This window comes from Takifugu rubripes, chromosome 7 (genome assembly GCF_901000725.2).
Source record: "Takifugu rubripes chromosome 7, fTakRub1.2, whole genome shotgun sequence".
Lineage (NCBI taxonomy): Eukaryota > Metazoa > Chordata > Actinopteri > Tetraodontiformes > Tetraodontidae > Takifugu > Takifugu rubripes.
In genome coordinates, this window is record NC_042291.1 from 1,704,082 (window position 1) to 1,728,205 (window position 24,124).

The following is a 24,124-nucleotide window of genomic DNA, read 5'->3' on the forward strand; positions in this document are numbered from 1 at the left end:
TACTGTTGCGCCCTTGGTCCACAGTGCACCAACACCAGCAGGTGACGTGGCTCCTCCAACCATTACTGACTGTAGAACCTTTACGCTGGAGCTCCAGCAGCTTGGATTCTGTCCATCCCCACTTTTCATCTGAGAAATCTGATTTCCAAATGAAATGCAAAATCTACTTTTCATCTGAAAACAATCCAGACCTTTTTGTTCTCAGCCCAGGTCAGGAAATTGTATCAGGTTTTCTGGGTTAACACTGAGTTATGTGTTCTACCCTGCGATCGTCTTCTGGACAAGTGTTGATTGCATGACCTGCTAAGCCTGACTGAGACCAGTCTTCCCAGATGTTAATTAATTAAATAATTAGAGTGTGATGCCATGAGATGCCAGGAGTCTCCAACTTTGTTAATATTTAAATTTTCTGAGAAAGTGAATTTTGGGTTTTCATTTCACAAAATCCAAAGGAATCAATAGTTAATGTATCAGTGTGTAATGAATCTATATAACATACAGTATGAGTTTTACTTTATGAATTGAATCACTGAATTTATTCATGTTTAACGAAAGTTTGATTTATTAAGATGCCCATACAGGTTTTCCCATTGCACAGGAACTGAACCAAACCCTGTCAACGTCAATATTTAATGCTCAAATGAGTTTAATCTGCTGCAAGATTTAATATCTGATGAGATATTTGGACTACAGCACATCATCCCTGCCTGAGAATGTAATCATCTTTGTCCTTATTTACCCCCAGTATGTTGTAAATGCATGAGACGGACAGTTATATTGACCTGATCAACCCAATAAAAGACTCCCCCAAAGCTTTTATTGATTCTACTCCTTATATATCGTATGACCACAAGAAGGAATTGTGTTAACAAATGTGTCAAAATGGCATCCAAGTTTGCCGAGACTGGAAAGAATGATCTCACATCCACTACACCAAAGTTAATGGTGCACAATGATGGAATGTTTTTGAAAGCAGGTGAGGCATGAAAGAGCACATACATAGACTACCAGGCCAAGGTTTTGGGAGCAGTTCAACACAGCTTTACCCCAGTGTAAAACAAAACAGGAGTGATCTGAGTGTCTTTGTTTGTTCTCCTCCTGCAGATACACAGAGTGAGAGGAAAAGGGCAGTTTGACCTCAGTAACACCAAAATTTATAGGACCCTGAACAGCGAAAAGGCCGGCGTGTGCCAAGTATAACTTTTTTCCCATTAGCTTATTTCATTCAGTTCATTGAAAAGATGGGGATTAGGAGGAAGTTGTCTAATTTACAGGTCCTGAGGCCCACCATGAGGAACGTGTTGCGGTTGGCTGGGGAATGCCTGGATGTCAAAACTGCAGACAGTGGCAAAATACATCTTTCTCTCAAGATCAAGTCAAATTGAGAGCATTGAGGAGAAAAGAGAAAAGGCGAGATCATTTAGAGAAACGTGCGAGGTTGACAGAGGAGTCAGTTTGATTTCCCCCGTAGGAGCAGAAGAAGTTTTAGAGACAAGCCAAATTAAGGGGATCGAAAAACACACAAGTGTTAAAAACAGAAAAGTGGAGTGAGTGAAGACCGCAAGGACAACATGGGAACCGATAATCCCTACACAATAGACCGCATGTCTGGGTTCCGATCCGCACCACAGAAACTCAGTCTGGAACATTCCTTCAGACTCAGGTTTAGTTCCTCCTGGAGACAAACACTGGTTGGCCCTTTATTCAAATTCTCTTGTCAAAACCAATATTTCAGATCTCATATAGTTTATGGCAGGGGCCCAGAAGTCTGCCGGCTAATAATTGTTTTCAGAATAAGACCTGTGCAGTAAAAGGTTCAACCTGATGACCAAGCAATATATTTCAAATGTTCTCACCATATGTAAGGCAATCTTTACTCATCCCCCCCATTCCCCCAAAGGAACTTCAATTACTTTCAGAACTGTCCTATTGCCAATAATGGTTTTCTTGCCTCAGGTACAGCAACCTTGGCCATATAAATATTTGGTTTTGCATGTTTGCAGACGATGCTCTACACTCCAGCCAAGCACATCAAAATTACTTTATGATGTTTGAGACAACATTTAATTCTTGATTTATACTTTGAAGAAAAGAGGAGTTGCGGCATCTACAAGTGGTTTCAAACTCAGGTCCAGCGGCTGTCAGACCTACTACTGTAAATTCCACAATAGCTGAACCTTTGTTAATAGCTAACTCTGAAGAAAAATCACAACTGTCTTGCCCTTTGTATTAGCCTTCTGGACACAATAAAGTGGAGAGGGTAAAGGTTACATGGCACATACAGGAGCAGGAGTCGGCCACGTCAGTGAGGGGGAGCCATCGGCAGCAATCTCTGAAGATCACGGTCACAGCTGGAACTAATTGACTCTGGAGTAAGACACAGTCAGAGGCTAGCAGATACTGAAGCAGGTACGCATCAGCGCAGATGTCTGCTGGACCCATTTTCTGGTCAGACTCTACTGTCAGAACTTAGATTAAAATAATAAAATGTACTTACAAAACAGCAAGCTTTATCAGTGGCGAGGTGCATTAAAACGCCGGTTGGCTACATTTTCACCAACAACGAGGTGAAGATCTGCGTAGGTTAGACCACATCTGTTCCAAAAGAGGAAATGCATAGTTTATTTTAGGTTTATTCGGTACAAATGTTTACCAAAGATCCATATGGGAATTTTCCATCAAGTACAAATACAGTATGTTAACTATTGCAATTGTTTATGGCTTTTTTTCTTCATTTTGAGCACTGAACACATTTGGGGGATGATTGTTTTCCACGGACACATGGGGGCAAAGGTTAAAGCATTACTGTTGAAGCTGCAGAGGGACAATTTTTGTAATTTGATCCATTCAACTAAGACTCACCAGAGAAAGGGTCACTGCAGCGGGAACAGAAATGTACTGCGTGTCTTCGGAAGGTTAGACGTTTGTTTTCGTGATCATATTTTGAAGCCACAACAATAGCACCATGACTTGCAGAGCTGTGACAGCACTTTGGTAAACATGTCTTAAAGCTATGTAAGATAGCGCCAACGGAGCCATACTGCTTTTTCATGTCTTGTCTCATTCTAAGTGGCTCTCTCCTTAAAAGGAAACATTTTGAAGTGACATTGTATTGTTTGCCAAGGACACTTTGTTGGAAGATAATCACATCTCTGAATGATATGGGACACAGATCATTAAAACCTGAGCTATGGTGGAAACAAACCAGTGGATGTGTGTGTCTGTGTGCATGTGCGTATGTGCCTCCATCGGTAACTCTTAATGTTAACAAGCCTTGCCTTGGTATTAAGCAAATGAGGAATGGCTTAATATCACACCAAACCAAATTGCTACATCTTCACAATTTCATTTTTTGAATCAGTGTTGATGCATTATTTTATTGTTTGTCACCAAACCCAAACACGAGCACACTTTGACAGTAGGCCCATAATAGTGAAATGTTTTGATTCACTTATTTGGCCTTGCTCAGACAATGAAAATAAAAATAGAGCAGAGGAATAACAATAAGCTATGTATGTTAGGGGTAGGGTTTACATGTTTTCAGTAAAGCGGAGCAAAGTGATTTTTCATGATCATGTATAGAGCCATATAGAGCACTGCCATATGTACAACCTACAGTCTGCAGGCGGGGAATATGCAGACATATTTTCAGAACATAAGGAAGGCTTTTATGTTCCCTATTCCATTTCTTCCTTGGTTCTCCCAATGTGCAGCCTTTGCATTAAGTTGTTGAACTCGCTCTTTTAAACAATCCCGGCATAAAATTCAGCCCCAAAAGCACCCCATTCTTTTTCCTTTTCACCCATCATGCATTAGGGTGTAGAAAGAGGAGTAATATGTCCGCCAAACCACAGAACTGGCCCTTAGATAGGAATTTCGTCACTAAATCGGCCAACATTATGCATATTCTTGTCAGCAGAAGATTTTTTCATGCTTCTTTGATGATAATTTGGAGCAAAGTTGCCATTACAGTTGACCAAAAATGTTCATTACTAAATGTGGTTACTGTAAAAGTAGAAAAAAATTGTGATTAACAAAAAACAAACAGGAAAAAAACCAGCAATACCCGAATTTCATGGGGCTCTATGGATACCTACCACTTCGTTGGAGTGAATCCAACTATACAATATATCCGAGTGTGGCACTGAATGCTGAGAAAACATCACAATGAAAGTAAAAGCAGGTCCTCAATTAAAGAGCTTGTGTTCTCACGAAGCTCAGGGTGGGAATGAGAGGAACGGTCCTTCTGCGCCTTTTCTCAGAGCCTCTCATCGCTCCACAGGACGTGTCTAGTGCCAAGAGAAATTCCAGGTGGTCTCCACACTGCCTTTGATCGTCACGAACCAGGCTTTCTCGGACAGATTGTTCAATGTAATCACTTGTGTTTCAAAGTGCTCAGGGGAAACAGTAGTGCCCCATTTCCCTTTCATGGCATGACCTCAGTAGTGGCAACCATAGCTTTGAGTTGACACAGAACTCTGTGCATCTAGTCTTCCATGTTGTCCTTATCTAATTGAAAGGGCAGCAGATAAATGTTAGAGACAAGCTGCCTTGATGAGGTACAGAAAAATAAGAGAGGAGAGTGGGGTATTGGTGCCCACCTCCGGTGAACAGTATTGTGATTCAAGTGGAGAAAATGGCTCCCAAGCAGCACCATGACACACAAGCCCTCAGATCTTAATTTCAGCCAACCCATCACGTTTACATCAAGGATGATTTATGGTCCAGCTACTGGCACTCTTAGACAAACTGATTCATGTTTGCACGTACATCTTGTCTAAGGATTCTCGAGCTTTTGCTGTGGACTAAAAGCAGACTTGGTGCAAAGCCCGAACTGCATGGCAGATCTTTTTTGGACTTTGGAGTGAGAGGAGTGTGTTTGTCTTGGATGAACAAAAGACAGACCTGCTGCCAGTTTCTTTGACCAGGTTCTTGAGCAGCAACCAAACATGTTTGGTGCATCCAGAATGCGGGTGCAGGAGCATTCTTGAATTTCGCTTAAGATTGGTTTCCCAATACTTGGAAAATGCTTGACAGGCATGAGGTTTTGATTAGGGTCTAATTATTTTGGAGGTTCTGTATGATAACTTAGATCCTTAATGAAAGTAAAGAATTGTTAACCTTTGGATCAATCTCACCTTGGACATAACAGGAGCTATTGGAGTATCGCATCTACACATATTACTTTTTGAATTAGCTTTTAGTGTTCCTATTTTTAGTAGTAAAAGTAGTAGTAATAGGAGTAGCAGAAGCAGGAGAAGTGTTACAACACACCTGTAAGTTCAATCATGTGCCACAGTTTACCGTTAACATTTTTCTTTCTTAATTGTTTCAAATAGTGGTTATTTACGCCGTTTAGGTCTATTTTCCTGCAATGGTTTCCACATGTTTCTCAGGAGATATCCATCATATCAGAAAAAAAAAAAAAAAAAAAAAAAAAAACTCACCAAAACTGAAACATTTTGGTTCACGTTGTTGACTTCTTGGAAAACATCAAAGTTCCAAAAACTGCCTCCTGCTGTTACCATCAGCTGCAGGGATGGCCGTGAGATTGCCAACAATGACTGGTTGCTGTTACTAACTAATGAAGATGAATGAGAATTATCGTCACGTCGAGCTCAAACTCAATTACTGGGAATTTGAGTTTAGATGAAAACAAAGACACAAGGTTAGAGACAGATTGTGTTGTTGTGATGATGAATCCAGGTGAGAAAAGACGCAGGACTAAGAGTATGAGTGGATGTCTCCTTGGTTCATATCTTATTTTATGAACTCACTGCCCCTAGGTATCAAGTCCTGGGGTCCATTAGTTTTCTACTGGCTTGTTTTCAAAAAATGAAGAAATCAAACCTGACGTTAAGTATAATTTACTTACTTTAACTGACTCTTTGAATTCAATTAAAGGTTCTACTAAAATGTTGCCAAATAAGACAGGGAGAGACAAGACAAGATCTTTAGACCCTACTCTTTTTCATCAGTTTGTTCTGTTTGCTATTTGCTCTCCTCGGCTACTGAAGCTCTTCGATCATTCAATGCCAGAAGAGCGACTGGAGCAATGTTTCATATCCATTTTTGTTTTTCTCTATTGTGCTTCTTTGATCGCTGACTGCATTACTCATGATTTAATTCCAAAAGTCTGGAAAGAAGCTCACGTCATTCCTAAGTAGACATAAATCTGTTTCACATATCTCTCAAAGATCTTTGAATACTTCAGTCAGTAACCAGATGGATTTTTATTTGAACAAATCCTTCATTCTGAGCCCAAAATTTAGAAGTGGATTTAGCAGGTTTTTTTGTTGTTTTTTTTTGTATAAATCACCACTCATCACTTTACTGAATATGAGATTGACGGCAAACATTGACAACAAGGTGATTCAGCAATTACTTTTCACCAATTACCACGTAGAGATATGTGTGCATGTGTGATGCTGTCTGTTGCAAATGCTCTTATTACTGATAACCAAATGCACCCATCAGTGCAGCAGATACAACTTCTGTCTGCGCATGTGCTTGAAAAGACTTTACCACATGATATATCTTCAGTATTATGTCTCGGACACTTTAATCCCAGCACTTGTTGTTGATTGATTCACACCTAATGTTCATCTAGCAAACGCAAGCTAACGCAGCAGGCTTTCAGATATGCCATGACGTTCTCGGCAGAAATACTGGCAATCCACTGCAAACACTGCAATGCTGAGGCTACGAGGAGTAGAAACTTTCAGGCCTGCGTCAGTTCTTCTCTTTTTGTTTAGCCAGACCAGCAGGAAGCTGTACCCCATTGTCTCGTTTGACTCAAAGCAGACACCTCACGTGTGAGCCTGTCTGAAATATTACCCACGAATGCACACATTCACGTGAATGCACTGACTCTGACTCGCGAGGCAGCGTTGCTCACTCCAACCCCATTCTGCTTCAGCACTGATGCTTTTTTGTTTTATAAGGATGACAAACTAAAGTGCCAGGTGCAGGGGTTTGAAGGAGGGATTCGGTCAGGTGCAAATGCAAATGTTACACCTGCCCTATTATGTCTCATTCTTTTCAGTGAGGAAATAATTGCTTTGTTGTATTGTTTGTGATGGAATAGTATAGGCTGCATTTTTGTAATGCATCGTAAATTAGTTATTGCCTCGTTTTTAAAATATTTTTTAAGACATGGTTTATGCGGCATGTGAATAAATGATTCTCTGATGAACTCAAAATTGCATTTTAATAATAATGTTAAATTTTAAGAAACAATTTATGTGCAAGCCTCTGTAAAATCTAGCCCCTGTTTTTCATTTTACCAGGTCATAGCCCAGATCATACATGACACATTAAAACAAACAAAACCAAAAAGAAAAATGTCAGTTAAACTCAGGAGCATTTACTAAGGTTGGCATAAATGAAATAAAGAAACACTGTTTGTTGCTCAAAAGAGAGCAAAAAGGCAGAGACAATAATGTCAATTTTTCATATCACCTGCTCAAACTCCAGCACTTCCACACACAAGACCATCGATTTCCAACGTTTTCTTTTTATATAGGCATATAAATGTGCTTTAATGCAAATACTGCAGGCTCTAAAAGAAGAGCATTAATGTAAATACTGCAGGTTTTAAAAGAAGAGCATTAACTAGATCTGTTAATGTGCTGTGGTGCTTTCATTTAAGTCAGCTTTTATTTATTGTGACAAAAGACAGAGCAGCTGGCTGTTTATGTCCAATGAATAAACTCAAGCATCTAATATAATCGTTCTAAAATAACCACAGTTTTACTTCCTGGAAAGCAGGTTAGTCAGTTTTTTTGCTTTTGTAATTTTCTCCATGACGTGAGCTTTTTGTTTTGACTAAAAATTGCCTGTAATCCTATGCCTATTATTTGTCCCAGGTCTGAGGGCACCGGTCCCAAATCACAGTCATCTTGTCAAGAAAGATGGATGGTCTCTCTGTGTCCTGTTGCATTGTGCCTGCAAACACTGAGTTGTTGGGAGTCATTTTAATGCTTAATCATCATGCACTTTGAATTAACATCAGCTCTGTTAGATATATTTTGATGTTAAAAATGATAATAATATTGGGGTTTATTTTTAAATGAAAGAAATCAGCTCTTAATCAGCTCTCCCACCAGTCCATCCCAGGGCACAACCAGGTCATTCACACACATATAACTATTAAGAATCTTCTGTCAACATGTGTGTCTTTGGGCTGTCGAGCTAAATCTAGACCTGGAAAGAAAAAAACAAACAAAGAAACGGCAGGTGCAGGAAGAACATGCAAACTCCACATAGAACAGTACAAACTGGTTTCAGACAGTTTAAATATGAGGGGATGAAACAATTTATATTATTTTGGAATGAAAAACAGATTTTTTTCTGTCTTATTTCACCTTTAACTAGAGATGCAATTTGCACAAGAAAATATGCTTCTTTTACCCCTTTTATTTAATTCTTTATTCTTTTGTATTACATACAACTGATACATATGGATGGGGGAAACTATTTAAATTTGATAAATAAACTTTAGTTTATTTTTAATGTACTATAGTTATGGTAGGATACGAACTGCTAGTTAGAAACAGTATGGCGTCCTCTACTGAAATATGAAAGTATAGCATTTCCAGTTTTTATTTATTTTTATTTTTTTACATGTTCTCACTCAAGTCCAGTTTTGAAATGTAATAATTGCCTTATTGAAAAAGACTTTCATAACTGGCTTTTTTTTAAATTTCAAAACGATAAATATTAGTCTCATTTCGTTGGAATAGATACACGCACCAGTAGTTAGTTTTTTATTAAATAGGCGCCTCAAAACCTGAGTGTAAGACTTGTATTATTTGAAAACATGCTGGATAAATCATCATAAATTCATAAGCTCTGGGCTCTATAAATTTTATTGCACGGTTCATAAGTGCAGTAGCTTCCAATTGCAGCAATAACGTTTTAAAAACGTGCTTATTGGAAAACATATTTGGACGCAATAAATACCAAAGTTGATATGCTTCTTAAGTTTTACTAAATGTGACTGATAAGCTTCGAAACATATTTTTATACCCACAAATAAACAAAAAACGAATATCTATCTCAAACAAAATACATGTGCATTCAGTATTAATGTGGAGTTTAATTATTAATTCAGAATTTTGCTAAAATGTTCACATATTTATTTTCTCAATTTCTTTTAATCTTTTATTTTTTCTGTAGCGTTCTACATTTATCGTATGAGACCTGATACTTGCTGAAGAAACCTTACGTTTGTTTAGATTTCGAATTTTCAGACAGAATCGATTGATGCCCACTTCGATTGATGTAGGCTTCAATCGATTGGTCGACGTTAGCGTCGCTCTTTTGATGACGTTCTTCCGGTTTTGCCTTGTCAACACGTGTGCGTTACACAGTGTAGCACCGACGGGGAAACCACACAAATACACTGGTTTTCCGACCCTTTATTGGGGGACATTCTTATTGTTTCGGTTGAAAGCTTCGCCGACTACATTGTCAAAATGGTGAAGCCTCAGTTTAAGGGGAAAAGCTCCATAAACCCCTCGTCTTCGAGCAGCAACCCTGGTGAGCTAAAACCTTATTAGCCTTAGCATTTATTTACAACTAATGTTGCTTGTGCTATTAAAGTAGTATACAATGACTGTTTATTTTGGCTGAAATTGTGTGTCTAGCGTGAAAATGTGTCTAGTGAAACTTCAAATGTCGAGCGGGATAAACTGAAACTACCTAAAGGGGTCATATTGTGGCATAATAAATTCTGTACTTGACATTCAGGTGACCACTTTAGGGAAAAGCCTATCTTTCATCAGGTCTTACTAACTAAACCACATATATTTATTACAATATTAGTTTTATGTTTATGTATGTGTTTATGTTTTGTTATTTATGTTAAGTTTATGTGTTGTTATTCCACAGATCGAGTAAAAGGTGCTGGTGGGACTAACATGAGGGACCGAGCCACCATCAAACGTCTAAATATGTACAGACAAAAACAGAGATGGTAACCAACTTTTTATATGCATCAAATCTCTTAATTGACAAGGAAATAGCAAGCAGCATTTTGTCATAACATCGTTCTCCTGTTGTCAGCAACAAAAATGGAAAAGTCATCAAGCCATTACAATACCAGTCAACGGTGGCTCCGGGGACTGTCGCCAGAGTTGAACCAAATATCAAGTGGTTTAGTAAGTGTTCCTTCTTCCTTCTCTAGAGGAATATTGTGAATGTAAACATGAAAGGAAAATACTAGCTTTGCAAACAAGTTGAGAAAATTATAGGTTGCGTAGAACTCTTTTTCTCACTTAGCTAAAATTACAAGAACTTTGCAGTGTGCATTATAATTTATGGGATTCATATGATTTGACACTGGATAACATCAATATAATTTGGGTTTACTTTCTGACTGTACCTTCCCTTGGTGTTTATTACATAATATACATTAAACACAGATTTCAGCAATGGAAATATTTAGAGGCAATACATCATCGAGCATTACATTCACGTGCCAGACATTTTCATTTTGAATAAATGTTATCACCTACACGAAACCAAACCTTTTGAATCAAATTTTGACTTTACATCCTTTGCATTGTAGCAAATACCCGTGTGATCAAGCAGTCATCCCTACAGAAATTCCAAGAGGAAATGGAAGCCATACAAAAGGATCCATATCGTGTGGTGATGAAGCAAACTAAAGTTCCCATGTCCCTGTTGCACGACAGAGTCAGAGCACATGTAAGTTTGAGGTGAAGTGCAGTGAAAAGTATTGGTACTTGTTATTTTTACCTGTGTTTCTCAAAGAAAAGTCTCCCTGTCGATAATATGAGCTGTTTGTTTTTTATTTCTTATACAGATACATAAAACCACTGAGATTTTCCACCAATTTATTTTGCAGAATATTGTACCTCTGTTTTGCCTCTGACCAATTGAGATTTTATGAAGTGTGGCAGAACATGGAACTATTTCCCAATCAATTCTCAGTTGGCTCTCCGTGGCCCTTTGCGTGTTGGCGTTGGACTTGGCATAAGAGGGTTGCACTATTGTACCTCCTTAATATGTCAACATTGTGAAAATGCCTGATCTTGAAAGTTTTTCAAAAAAAGTTGCTTTGAAGGTTGTAATTCTTTGAGGGTTTATTTTTTATAATGATGTAAAGCAAAGTTTTGTTTTTTTATTTCATTTTTTCTGCCTTTGGAATGTGGGTTTAACAGGGTTATACAAGGAACAGAGCGCTTCAGAGCGCTCAGTTATGTAAGTTTTCATTGTTATTTGTAGCCAGGTTTATTTTCCTCTTGTATCCTTTCTCACTTACTTTGACTTGTTAAGCTTTTAAGAATTGAATTTGTGTTCCAGTTCACAGCTTTCATGTAACGTAAATTTTATGGTGCAATTTTTGGGAGTGGTTTCAGTTGCAGTTTCCTGGAGAGTCTTAAAGCTCTAGGGGGGAACCGAATCACACGCGTGATGTCAATTTATGGAAATTAAGAGAAAATTACCTGTGTGTGATTCATATTAAGTGATTGTGCTAAGATGGAGACAACAAAATGATGTAATAGACAATTTTGATGGCAATCCTTTTTTTTCCTTGTACCGTTTGTCCCATTGACAGAATTCCAAGGTCCACATTCTTGACACAGAAGGTTTTGAGACCACATTTGGGCCTAAAGCTCAAAGGAAGCGACCCAGTCTCACAGTGGGGGATATGAAGGACCTTTTAGAGCAGGCTGAGGCCTCAGCGCAGAACTACGATGCAGACAAGGACAAAGACCTGGTCACTGAAGACAGTGGAGTCAGGTGAGACTTGGATAATCTGAAGTATACTATTGTTATTCCAGCCTGTCCTTCTCAACAACACAAGGCTTGTTTGTTGGCTGACATGGCAGCCATCGCTTCTCTTAATTCAAAATGTTCCCAACAGGGAAGAGGTTCGTGAGGAAATTTTCAAAAAGGGTCAGTCCAAGAGGATCTGGGGGGAACTTTACAAGGTATTGTTGCTATTAACTCAATTGTAGCGGGTTAGACTTAAGTGTTGTATGATCATTCTGCAAGTGATTTTCTTCCAATAGGTAATTGATTCATCTGATGTCATCATCCAAGTGCTGGATGCCCGTGATCCAATGGGAACACGCTCCAAGAGCATCGAGACCTATCTGAAAAAGGAAAAACCTTGGAAACATTTGATCTTTGTTCTAAACAAGTGTGACCTCATCCCTACTTGGGTTACTGTGAGTAATCTATATGCTGATTTATTTATTTTTTTCCCCTTCCTTTCTTCTTATTTTGACAGCATGCATGTTCACGCATCTAATTTAGTACAGGAGTGTGTAATCCACTCTTTCTGTCTTGATTTGGGGTCAGAAACGTTGGGTAGCGGTGTTGTCCCCAGAGTATCCCACTCTCGCCTTCCATGCCAGCCTGACCAACTCCTTTGGTAAGGGCTCCCTCATACAGCTGCTCAGGCAATTTGGCAAGGTAAGCATGAACTTTTCTGTCCTCCTCACATCTTGAAATGACAGATATTACATAAAAAAGATTAATCGAAGCATTTAGATTCCAGATTTATTCACTTAAAGGAAAAGGAAAGTATTTATTCGTAACCATGTGCATGTAACTATGCGAGATTCTGGCCGGGTTGATGTTAACAATAAGATTAACATTGACTTTAGGGTTAACAAACCAGCAATGAAACAAGCCGGGTTATCAATACAGATGGGAAAGACACCAAAGGAAAAGTGCGAAAATGTCACGACAGATGCAAGATTGTGTGATTGATTAAGATGTTATTTTTATGTTAATGTTATGTTCTTTTTATAGCTGTTATGTTAATGTTATTTTTATAGCTGGTGTTCCTTAAAGTAAATGACCTTTCTGGTATTCTGCACTGCAGAACTTCAGTGATGTAATGTCTCCTGTTTAATTATGCCTTGTACAGACAACCACGTGAAGCTGTTTAAGAACTATATTGATGATTATTTTGTCCACCGCAGCTCCACACGGACAAGAAACAGATCAGCGTGGGTTTCATTGGCTACCCTAACGTAGGAAAGAGCTCAATCATCAACACTCTGCGGTCCAAGAAGGTCTGCAATGTTGCGCCCATTGCTGGAGAAACAAAGGTAAAGTCCTTGATGGTATTATTACATCCTATACAATAAATCCTGAAATTTAAAGGCATCCAAAACTATTTACAGAGCCAAAAAAAAATGTGTGCAGTGTATTTCTTTAAAAGGATTAATATAAATGCAACTATTGAGCAAAACAGAGAACCATAAAACACTCAATAAGTTTAAATGATACTTTGATAAACAAATTATTACCTTAATACGCCCACAACTGGACAGCTGAAGAACATATTAACTAGCAGATTTAAACTACACAACGTGTGTGCGCATGCTCCACAACCCCCATGCTGGCTTACAACCCCTTATGGCTGGTGATAGCATTCTCTGCCTATCCTCTACCTGTCCTCCCCCCTTCTCCTCTCTCTACCCAGCAGGAGGGTCCCCCTACATGAGCCTGGTCCTGCTCAAGGTTTCTTCCTGTTAAAGGGGAGTTTTTCCCTTGCCCCTGTTTCTTGTTGGGGGTCAGGCCCTGGGATTCTGGAAAGTGCCTAGAAACAATTTGGATTGTAACAGACGCTATATAAATAAAGATTACACATAAACATTACCACCTAGTGTTGGGACATCCTCCCATCGGTTATCCGATTTTCTCCGTTACATGTAAACTGAGAAAAGGAATTTGGGCGAGATGCCAAATTCCAATTCTGGGCGGAGGTCGTTGAAGTAAACGTACTGACTGATGAGGTGATTTGAGTTTTAAAAATACTTGTTCCTCTTCTTGTTCAAGTGTTGGTCATTGGGACCAGCAGCAGACGGGGTCGGCCATGTGTTCTTTCATATCTGACTGGGAATCAAATTGTTGTGAGGGTGAAAATAGAAAAGAAACTTTCATTTCCTCTCTCTGGGGCCATTTATCGGGTTTGGAATCCAGCATGGGGTCTGAAAACCTGTCCAAAGTAGGGTCAAGGGGGAAATAAAATATCTTTCCTGTTTTGTGCTTGCCAAAGCTGTGAACTTGAAATACAAGCGTGAGGGATTTTTTTTTTTTTCTCTTTTACGTTCGCACACCTATCAAGTGAATCAGATGGGCCCTCTGCCGGCACCGCTCTATTTCTGATCTTGTCTTTGATTCTCCTCACATGGTCATGGTCCCTCCGACCGATGAATCGAAAACAAAGGGATTTTGTTTGTGGTGGGACGAGAAAAGAAATTAAGCCGCCTTATCGGAGGTCTTGGCAACAGTCGGAGCATTCTTAAGTTTGCTCTGCTAAAGTATTTTATTATGCTTCCGTGCCGTCAACAGCTGCAGCAGGAGGCATTAGTTTGTCTGGTTCTCCGTCTGTTCTCTTCGCATGAATGCAATATCTGAGGATGGAATTTCATTACCCCTGCCACAGATATCCATTTAGAAAAACATTCTGCATATTCTGACCTTTTTGATAGGTCAGAGAATGCAGAGATGTTTTATGGTATGTCAGCTATAAACACAAATGCAGATCAGATGTGTCCTAACTGTTTTAATGAACCGGACGTTTTTAGGTGTGGCAGTACATCACGTTGATGAGGCGCATCTTCCTCATCGACTGTCCAGGTGTTGTCTACCCGTCAGAGGACAGCGAATCAGATATTGTCCTCAAAGGAGTGGTAAGTCCCTTCGGTAGATGCCTCACACACACTTCAAGCAGTATATTTTCACATGACATTGTGAACAATACAAAAAGCTGACTAATCATCAGTGGCCCTCTGCCAGTTTTTGCTGAATATCATGGTGACTATAAGACCATAATCTAGCTGAAAATAATACTGAGTAATGAATGGAAAGGCAGGTATCAATGACAACATTCAAGAATGATTTAATGGCAAAAAACTGGGATAATGTATGTAATAGAAGAAATATAAAAGGGTTTTTAGAATGAATGCAAAAACAAAAAATACACAAAGAATTAAGGAGACGGAAGCAAAAAATACAAAATCAAGTTAAGTAACATTAGGGCAGATGGAAACAAATATTAGCAATAAAACACTGTAATAAAAAGGACTCTAAATCATTAAGTCAACCTAAGTAATTTATTATCAATCACACTGAAAGATGTGATTTGAATGACACGGTGAACTGTTTTGGAAAATTCTTGGTCAGTGTTGGACCAGATCTTGCAGAACAAATCCCTGATCCAGTGATGGACGAGGAGCAGCCTGCTAGTTTAAAGGACCAAAGTGTGAATTCAGTGCTGTGGATGAGAGCGATTTTAAATACTGTTGCTAAATGTACAAATAAAACATCTGCTGACTGGGGTGAGAATAATGACCCGCGAAAAGAGTGATTGAGGGGGTTTTAAAAGCATTGACTTACATCTGTAATCTATCATTGGTACATTTCCAAACAAATCATACCTCTGTCCAAATCTGGGAGTGAACACCAACGCGTTACCAGTGGCAGCCCCCAGAGGTCAGTGTTGGCCCCTTTACACTTTATACTGTGTATTGATGACGTTTGTAAGGATTCAAAAGTATTAGGATGGTTTTTATTTGCTGATAATACAATTAATTTTTCGTGGCAGTGACTTACAAATTCTTAAAAGCAATTAATGATTAATTGAATAAATGAAATGAAAGGTTGGACAGAAAAAATACTATGAAACCTGAGCAAAAAAAAACAATAATAAAACTAACATGTACAAGTATAACAAGTATAAATTCAGCTGGATTGTATTGAAAGAATGAAACGTGCACAAACCAAAATTTCAAGATGAATCCGTGTTAAACAAAGCAAAACAGGCCCTAGATCCTAAATGACACTGCTTACTATATTGTTCATTACTTTGACCATATCTCATTGACGATGCAGGAGTCTGGGGCTTAATAATTACAGTATTAAGTAAGTTTTGGGTTTTTTCCTGCTGCAATGCAGTGGAATAATAACATGTGTCCGCCAACATTGGGTCCAGGCTTCAATACCTGCAGATTGAGTCGCAGGAATAGATTGATTACCTTCATTCTGTCTTTTTTATTTCAAGTACAACTTAAGTTTCTTTTTTCAGACAGGTGGAGAATAACAAATTTCTTACCTGCTGACAAGTTCTGAAAAGGCCAAAGCTTGTCAGCAGGAAAGACCAACATCTTTATTACACTGCACCTGTCTGAAAAAAGAAACTCCACGTCGAGCAGAAATGAATCAGCTGCAAAGAATCAACTGTTTAAACAACGATCATCGGCTTTGAGAGGTTTTGTCCATCCAGAAAAACATGCTTAACTGAAGGTGTGTGTGATAGAAGGACAGACAGAAATGAGACAGACAGAAGTGTTGGTCGGGTTGTTTTTCATAAGCTGCAGCCTCAGCCAGCAATTCGTCCGTGGCGGCTTACGCTAGAACAGATTAGCGTAGCATTTAACGTTTATCTTATACTGTATATCGAAAGGGAAGTCCTTTTCCACTGTGTAAATGCAATGATGTAATTTCCATGGTGTCACTTTTCTCCCTTCTTGTTTACTTTCCTCTTCAAGGTTCAAGTTGAGAAGATCAAAAACCCAGAGGAGCACATTGGCCCTGTACTGGAGCGCGCAAAGCCAGAATACATTCAGAAGACTTACCGCATCCCCACCTGGGACTCCCCTGAAGATTTTCTGGAGAAACTAGCATTTCGGACTGGGAAGCTTCTAAAGGTTTGTATGTCTCTTTGTCTTTTGGATGCTTACTTGGATGTCCTCTACTACATACTCATACAATAGTCAGACTGTGTGTGGACATCACGTCACCACAAATGAAAGGATCTCCGAAGATATGGGATTTGATATAGAAGAAGAACCATTTATTTTATTTAACATATAAGTCAACATATGTTTACAGGGTGGTGAACCAGATCTCAGTACAGTGTCAAAAATGGTGCTGAATGACTGGCAGAGAGGAAGAATCCCTTTCTTTGTCAAACCGCCTGGACCTGAAGGGGATCAAGAGGTTTGTGAAGGTTGCGTTAGCTTTTTTTTGTTGTTTTTTTTAAACAGATACATGTATCTAAATTCCTACTTATCAATTCCAGGATAAGGAGCCACATGCAGCTGAAGAGCCTTCACATTTAATTGTGAATGTGCCGGAGGAACATCCAGATTCCAACTTGGATGAACAAGAGGAGCAGAAAATGAAGCAAAAGGAGCAAGTCCAGAAAATTCTGGCGAACGTACGACAGAATTTTGGCAAAATCTACGTGGCACCCGAATTTAATGAGGAAGACTTGGTTCCTGTCGAGATGCCTGACCTGGATATGGCTGACATCTCTGGCTCTGATGGCGAGGCCGTCGACGAAGGAGACGACGATGGCGAGAAAGACGATATCGCTGCTGAACCAGCTGCGGAAGAAACCCAGGAGTCTAAATCTGGAGGAACCAAAGCCAACAAGGCAAAGAGTTCACGTGAGGTGATCCGTGAACTAGACGGCAAGATCTTTAAATACAAGCAGTTCCTGGAGCAGGCCAAATCCAAACGCTTCTCTGCGATCAGGTTTGGCTTTTTCAATGTAACATCTTTCTTTTTATTGTTGTATTGGCTGTGATGCTGGGACATCGAAATATTCTTCACTTTAAAACGTCTCAAAACTGTCTCATCTTTTCGCTGTCTTCTCTTCTTTGGACAGAATACCAAAGGCACTTTCTGAGAAAGTGTGCACAGACCTCAAGAAGAAAGAAGTGGCAAAAGCCAAGCAAGCACAGAAAAAAGGTACTTAGTCAGTGTGTTTACATGCACACAAGGAGTCCAAATTCCTGTGTTAAAATGCACGTGGACGCCGTAGCTCTACTAAAATCAGACCAGAGTAGTCCGAATGTAGCCACATGTAACCCAGAGAGCTCAGTTATGAGTCCACTTTTGCATCTAGACGGTGAGCTGACCTTGTTATCTCTGCATGCGCTAGGGTTCGCTTGTATTTCACTGATCTGGAAGCAGAAGTTTTACAAACAGCAACCAATAGCAACCGAGCATGGCCAAGTGGAACCATGGTGATAGATCTGAAAGAACTTTAAGTTTATGGTTCACACATAACCCGACACGAGGATTTATTTAAAAGTGTCCTCCTCGGTATCCTCGTAGCTGTCCTCCACGATGCCCGTTGCCATGTGTATTTACCACGCGCACAGTGCTCACGCTCACAGACACCTTGTTCGTTGGGAGTCGTCAGGTCACCGTGCTGTTTGCACTACGTGATTCTGTCATTTGACCTGGAGTCTTGAGCTCCTTGGTGTGGTCACACGAGAGTTTGCATCGAGTGTTTACACGACACCGCTCTCAGCCGTGACCTCATGCTCTGCTTGGTCTCCAAACAACGTTTTGTAGCTGACGGCTGTCAATGCAAATATGAAGGCAGAGCCTTCCAGGTCATTTGAGCATTACTATGTACTAAAAACAAAGCAAGAATGAAGAAAAGACTACGATCCTGTTCTAGTTGACTCTGCTGCTGCTCTGATCACTTCCACTTTTTGCGTAAACCCCCACATCTGCTCTCTTTGGCTATAGTGTTTTTTACATCATTGCGGCCTGGATTTTAAGCGCGCTAGATATCCAGGTTTCAGTCGCCGGCGGTCCAACCGGCGTCTTCAAGGTGTTGACACTTAACGACCCAGTTGTCACCGCGCGTACAACTGGAGAAGGAGAGCAAAAACCTGTCGGCGACCTTATGACTGGGCTAAAATCGTGTAGAGTGTGGACAGTGCTTTATCTATCTTTATCTATCGCTGCTGTTAGCTGTGGCTGCAACCTCGCTGGCTAACTTCTTTAGGGGTTGTTATTGTGTTTGTCATAGCTGTATTTAGTGATACATGGTATGACTGACCATGTACTCCAAAAGCCAACCTGGTATTACAATCCTTTGTCCTAATCTATGTTGAAATCTAGCCGCAAACAGTAAGAACAGGAAAGAAGAAGAGGAGGATGAGGAGTCCACGCAGAGGCGCATGACATCTAAACAGGTATGTGTTTTTTTGTTCTTTCTGACATCAAGCAGATTTAATATTCCCTTAGATCAACAGGATAAAGATTAATGGTTTGCGTTTCTCCTTTCCTGAGGTTTTTACGTTTTCTCTTTATTTTGCTCCGCAGAAAAGAGCCAAGGATCGTGCTCAGAGGGGAAAGAAAGTCGGGGTCCGATATTACGAAACACACAACGTCAAAAATAAAAACAAGAACAGAAAGATTCCCACATCAGCCACAGTCAGTCGGAAGACAAAGCATTCAAAGCACTAAGATAGATTGAAATATTCTTTATTAAAATTTTTTTAAAACCAATTTGTAAAAAGTTTTGTTATTACACTTTTTGTAATTTAACTTGAGCTGTATCCTGGGTGAAGTTACTCCTTTAGTGCAAGGATTGCTTTTATTTGGTCCTGAATGAAAAGACAAGCGTTATCAAACAGGCAACCCAGTTATCAATGATATAAATTAAATTAAACAGCTACTTCATTGACCTAAAAGGAAACTGCACCTTGAGCTGCTGGATGGTTCTCTTCAAGGCCTGAATCTCGTCATTGTGCCTCTTTTCTTCCAGTTGTTGCCTTCCGATCGCTCTCTTTTCAGCTGTGTCATATTTCGCTCTTTTTTCAGCCAGTTGCTTCTTTAGTTCTTCATTCTCCTCCTCCAGATCAGAAATCTAGGTTCGTTGTGAGTAGAAATAAGCTGTTACCGCACAAACATTCTGGAATTAAGTAGTCCTTGGCAAACAGTGCTCTCTGCTGGATATATAGCTGAATAGCTTGTAAATGGCGTCTCAAGAAATGTCAGAAGTTCAACTGATTTGATTCAATAATGCACGTTGTTAAATAATTCAGGTCCTTAACTCTTTTCTCTGTGTCGGCCTTGCCCTGCTCTGCCCGCAGGGTCTCTCTCAAGCCAAAAGCTATACCGCTCTCATAGAGAGTCTTGTGGGCAGCAATATTCATTTGAATTTCATCTCTGATGAGGAAGAGAAGCAGACCCCTCTCAGGACAGTTGATGATCTCCTGTCTGATCAGCTCGTCTAAATAAAGAAAAAAGCAGGAGTAATGAAATACCAGTGTCTTCTGTCTTTATGTTCTTGATTTACTTTCCTAACCAAAGAGGCGTTGATCCTCTGCTACCACCTTACCAAAACACTGGGAATAGAGCTCCCTGCGTATGGGGCAGATCCCCTTCTCTCTTGCGCGTCGTTGCTGTAGCTCTGTGTCCAGCAACTCTCCTAGCTTAATGACATCTTCTCTTGTTGAAGCCGCACTGGACACTTGTTGCATCCATAAGTCATTTCCTTCTGTCCACTGCCTAGAACAGCGTCGTTTGGGTGTGTTAGAAGCCCATGTTAGTTTGGGGGAGACATGTAAGACATACCTGAGTGGAAAAATGGTGTTGAGGATGTGCTGGTGCCTGTCTTTTGTGTGGGCAGACTTCTCTCTTGCGGATGGTGGAGAAGGAAGAAAGTGAACCTGTAGCGAGCGGGTCTCTATGAAAATAACAGTTTTTGTGTTGACTGCTAATATCACTATCACTCTAATTGAGCATCATGAATAAACTAGCTTTTTATTCTCCATTTTTATAAACAATTAAAGGCCTTGACCCAGGTTTAAGCATCTAATGAATATTGAGAACCTATTTGGCTATGGAAAAATGCAAACTACCTTTCCATATCCATCATTTATAAAATGGAAAGTTTTTATTAATCCTTAAAATATTATTGAACCATTCTGAACACATGTTACATGGTCTTAAGTCCTGGTTTAACAAAAATGCAATTTCACTAGAAAATAAGAATATTACTACATAGTTGAAGATTAAAACCTTGATTCTGGACACTTGAGGATGATCATTCAATGCTATTTTTGCAGGTTTTTGAGTAAACGAAAATGATAAAGTTAAACCTACCTTTAGTGATTTGTTTATGTTTTTGTTTACCAGAACTGGGTCGTTGTATTTTAAGAGAGACTTCGAAGCAGCCGCCATTGTATTTTTTATTAATATAAATTCTAACAAGTTTATGTTAAGACAGCGCAGTCAGCGATGTTTTACGTTGTCCTGGTAACAGTGTTCAACAAGAGTCTACCCGGAGGAAGTCGTTCTGCCGGAACTATGTTTTCGTTCCTAATTTCGAGGCATCCCGCAGCGGAAACGGAAGTGGACAGTTTAAATGCGCACACAACCAAAATGTTCCAGTAATTAATCGAACTTTCTGTATTGCGTTGTTTTTAATGTAGTTTTGTGTCGGCTGATTGTTTCTGTAAATAGTTTGTATGTGTATATAGTGAAATGACAAAAGAAAAACGACACGAGAAGAGATTATCCATAGCGGCAGTCCAAAGTTAAGATAGTCTTAAGGAAGAGTGTCCAGTTGGGAAAACACAAAAACACGCCTGTCCAGGTCGAGAACCAGCAGGTATTTGCGGCACGATATTATACGTGTGTTGATTACCACAGATCAGTGTTCATCAAAACGTCGCGACGGGTTTCATTGTGTTACGAATACTGTGGTCGTTAAACCTGTTATTTGTCATTGTTTGGTAGGAGAGGGACAACTCCCGTCCGACGAGATAGCATGGCACCTATTCACAAAGATTCCCAAAGTCATCTCAAGCTTTCTTAGCAAGGAATCTTATCTTATGCAAGTAGTTTTTGGGAGCAACTGTATGCATTTTGAGCAAGGAGGGGACGGAAAGTTTAATCTTAATCAGGAGGTGTGGTTGACCCCGTTGCTACGTGTGATGCGGTCTTCTAAAAGTGCTGATTGGTTGTTACTAAAAATAAAAATAAAAAAAATAAACACGCTCCTGGTAATGAATGAACAGGGGAATTGTGAAAATCATGTTATGATGATGAATCTCGGCAAAATTAAACAATGACACAGCTCCAAAATGTTTGAACTTACCCCATTCATGCGCTCGTTACTATATGGATTGGCTTATTCTTATACTCGCCATGTTGCTAATTTTACTACTTAATCTATTTGGTATTAATGAACGCAGACTCAGCCGTCAGCCATTACTGCAACAGTTGACCTTGTAGGGGGAAAAACGGTTTGACTTAGTATACAGTAGGCAGTATAACCTGTGAGAAGAATTACTGTCTATTATTGTCTGAATGCTATGATGTGCAGATTCTAAGTGTTTGAGGAATGCCGTCAGGCAAGAGGAACATGAGAATGTCTTACAAAAGTGCTGAAGCTGCTTACAACCAAAATCAGCACTCAGATGTATTCTGTTTGTTAAGAGAAGTTGTTAAGATAAGAGAACTTGTAAAGATGGAAGAAGTTCTCAGAAGATAAGGAGTCATGAGATCCTGTTTAACACATATCCTGTTTGCACCAATAAAAGAGGCGAGCGAGCAGCAGACAAGCAGAGTGGACAGAGGAAGCTTGAGCTGCTGCTCGGCTCTCCCTTGCAAGGACTCCTGTTGTTTGCGTGGTTTGTCTGAGTCTTCACATAAGAGCGACAAACAGCACGGGTGACTAAAACTTCACCCTCACAGACCAAAATAACCAAAGTAATGGAGGGGAAAAAAAGAACCCGAAAGCCGAACTGGACAGAAGAGCAGTGCCTGTTGTTGGCACAGTTAGTGGAGGAGAACAAGGGGGTTTTAAGGAGGAAATTCGGTTCAAGGATCACAGCACAAGCGAAGAGGCAGACTTGGGAGCGCATTGCCCGACGGATCAGTGCGTCCTTCCCTCTCCTTTTACGCACAAGTAATGAGTGCGAGAAGCGCTGGTACGTACTGCAATCCAAAGCCAGAGTGGTGGTTGCAGCACACAAGCGAGCTTCTTCTCAATCAGGTAAGAGTTGGAGGCTGCCAGAGCGGCTGTGGCTGCAGCCCTCGCTTACTTGGCTATGATGCGATAGCATTTTATGTGCCCGTTTACTGGACTGTATAGAGGGTGGATCACCAGCCAAACAGCTGTCGCAGGTGTCGGAGACTGTTTCGGGCGTTTTAGAAAAATCCGAAACCAGCAACACCAGGCTGAAGGAGGAAATTGATGGCTCGTTGATTCAGCTGGTGGAGCTGCCTCAAAGGTGGGAGAAATTCACTTTCAAAAGGTGGGATAGACCAATTATTATGAAATTAAAGTAGGAGGCCATAGCCTGGAGCAAAGCTCCTATTTCTAATTTCTTTTGCAGCCATGTTTTACCATGTGAAATGCGTAAAAGAAATAAAACAAAGAAATAATAATAATATGTGCTCTTTTCTGCAGCTCTGGGCCAAAAGACGAACCAGAGCCTTCAACGTCATCGGCTCACGCTCGGCCCGAGACGGCTCCTGCTCCACCTCCTGCTCCCTCGCCAACACCATCCCTACTAGAGAAGAAGGTGGAGGCTGAGATAGATGTCCTCATGCAGCAAAAAAAAGTCCTTTCTTTACGGGAGGAGTATTACAGACTAAAAATCGAGCATCTCAAAAATAAATTGGCTGATAATTAGTTTTGAATGGTTATGTTGGTGTTGGGGAATTTTTAGCCGTTTGGAGAAGAAAAACTATTCATCTAAGTTACTGCGTAGGAGATGGTTTTAATCCAGTCAGTCAGTCAGGATACACACACGGAAGCATGCGGAGAGATCTCTACTCAATGTACACAGTTCTGATCTTATATAGTTGAAGGCCCGCCTCTGAGGCGCAGACGTCTTCACAGCATGTGTTTGCTGCATGCACAGGACACAGGACGCCAACACAGTAGGTGTGCGCTGTATGCACCACAGGAGTTTGGTGCCTTCACAGCAGGTGTTCCAGCTGGCGCTGTCAGAGCGAAATTCCCCTCCTGCTGAGGATGTACATCACCCCCAATCGCTGCTGTCTTGGCCTCTCTCCATTATGGCCACGACTACACTTGCAGATCTTTCCTGGCGACAGCCTCATATCCTCGAGGGCCACGATCCAGCCGGGTTTTCCATCCCACTGATTGCATTTTCAACCTGGTAGGACAGAAAACCCGGCTGGATCGTGGCCCTCGAGGACTGAGTTTGACATATGTGACTTGGAGTCTCTGTTTCGCCTGTCCGATAACCCCGCCTAACCAGTGGCCTAAAGGGGTGTATGTGCATGCTAAAAAGAAGCTGAAGATTGTGAATAATCGCAGATGATGATATATTTAGGGAGA

General features: G+C 40.3%; 3 protein-coding genes across 5 annotated transcripts; 2 read left to right on the top strand and 1 right to left on the bottom strand.

Moving 5' to 3' along the window:
- Positions 1 to 9,324: 9,324 nt before the first annotated feature.
- On the top strand, positions 9,325 to 19,308 carry gnl2 (G protein nucleolar 2). The gene is made up of 16 exons (XM_003965664.3): positions 9,325 to 9,543; positions 9,895 to 9,979; positions 10,069 to 10,163; positions 10,574 to 10,713; positions 11,588 to 11,772; positions 11,897 to 11,963; positions 12,045 to 12,203; positions 12,337 to 12,450; positions 12,966 to 13,094; positions 14,580 to 14,684; positions 16,542 to 16,700; positions 16,885 to 16,992; positions 17,075 to 17,532; positions 17,666 to 17,748; positions 18,919 to 18,992; positions 19,123 to 19,308. The coding sequence occupies exons 1-16, from the start codon at positions 9,480 to 9,482 to the stop codon at positions 19,264 to 19,266; spliced, it is 2,169 nt and encodes a 722-aa protein (XP_003965713.2). The 5' UTR covers positions 9,325 to 9,479; the 3' UTR covers positions 19,267 to 19,308.
- dnali1 (dynein, axonemal, light intermediate chain 1) lies at positions 19,269 to 21,039 on the bottom strand. Of its 3 annotated transcripts, none has more exons than XM_029838949.1 (6): positions 20,911 to 21,039; positions 20,380 to 20,474; positions 20,144 to 20,313; positions 19,857 to 20,035; positions 19,505 to 19,669; positions 19,269 to 19,406 (listed from the first exon to the last, which is right to left on the bottom strand). In XM_029838949.1, the coding sequence occupies exons 1-6, from the start codon at positions 20,986 to 20,988 to the stop codon at positions 19,371 to 19,373; spliced, it is 723 nt and encodes a 240-aa protein (XP_029694809.1). In that variant the 5' UTR covers positions 20,989 to 21,039; the 3' UTR covers positions 19,269 to 19,370. The 3 variants fall into 3 exon arrangements, with proteins under 3 accessions (XP_029694809.1, XP_029694810.1, XP_029694808.1); XM_029838950.1 differs by having other exon boundaries at positions 20,380 to 20,438; positions 20,911 to 21,035; XM_029838948.1 differs by having other exon boundaries at positions 20,376 to 20,491; positions 20,911 to 21,024.
- On the top strand, positions 20,143 to 23,876 carry LOC115250421 (uncharacterized). The gene is made up of 3 exons (XM_029838951.1): positions 20,143 to 22,807; positions 22,907 to 23,045; positions 23,225 to 23,876. Exons 1-3 carry the CDS (start codon positions 22,525 to 22,527, stop codon positions 23,448 to 23,450), a joined length of 648 nt encoding a protein of 215 aa, XP_029694811.1. The 5' UTR covers positions 20,143 to 22,524; the 3' UTR covers positions 23,451 to 23,876.
- Positions 23,877 to 24,124: the final 248 nt, after the last annotated feature.

What these genes read in the sequence shown, in the direction of transcription:
- gnl2 (XM_003965664.3), top strand. Translation starts at nt 9,480, where the DNA reads ATGGTGAAGCCTCAGTTTAAGGGGAAAAGCTCCATAAACCCCTCGTCT. An exon ending in ACGACAGAGTCAGAGCACAT is followed by an intron (nt 10,714 to 11,587) that starts GTAAGTTTGAGG and finishes TCCCATTGACAG; the next exon opens with AATTCCAAGGTCCACATTCT. An exon ending in ACTGAAGACAGTGGAGTCAG is followed by an intron (nt 11,773 to 11,896) that starts GTGAGACTTGGA and finishes TGTTCCCAACAG; the next exon opens with GGAAGAGGTTCGTGAGGAAA.
- dnali1 (XM_029838948.1), bottom strand. Translation starts at nt 20,988, where the DNA reads ATGGCGGCTGCTTCGAAGTCTCTCTTAAAATACAACGACCCAGTTCTG. An exon ending in CCATTTTTCCACTCAGGTAT is followed by an intron (nt 20,314 to 20,375) that starts GTCTTACATGTC and finishes ACGCTGTTCTAG; the next exon opens with GCAGTGGACAGAAGGAAATG. An exon ending in GCTCTATTCCCAGTGTTTTG is followed by an intron (nt 20,036 to 20,143) that starts GTAAGGTGGTAG and finishes TTCTTTATTTAG; the next exon opens with ACGAGCTGATCAGACAGGAG.
- LOC115250421 (XM_029838951.1), top strand. Translation starts at nt 22,525, where the DNA reads ATGGAGGGGAAAAAAAGAACCCGAAAGCCGAACTGGACAGAAGAGCAG. An exon ending in GCGAGCTTCTTCTCAATCAG is followed by an intron (nt 22,808 to 22,906) that starts GTAAGAGTTGGA and finishes TGGACTGTATAG; the next exon opens with AGGGTGGATCACCAGCCAAA. An exon ending in CTGGTGGAGCTGCCTCAAAG is followed by an intron (nt 23,046 to 23,224) that starts GTGGGAGAAATT and finishes TCTTTTCTGCAG; the next exon opens with CTCTGGGCCAAAAGACGAAC.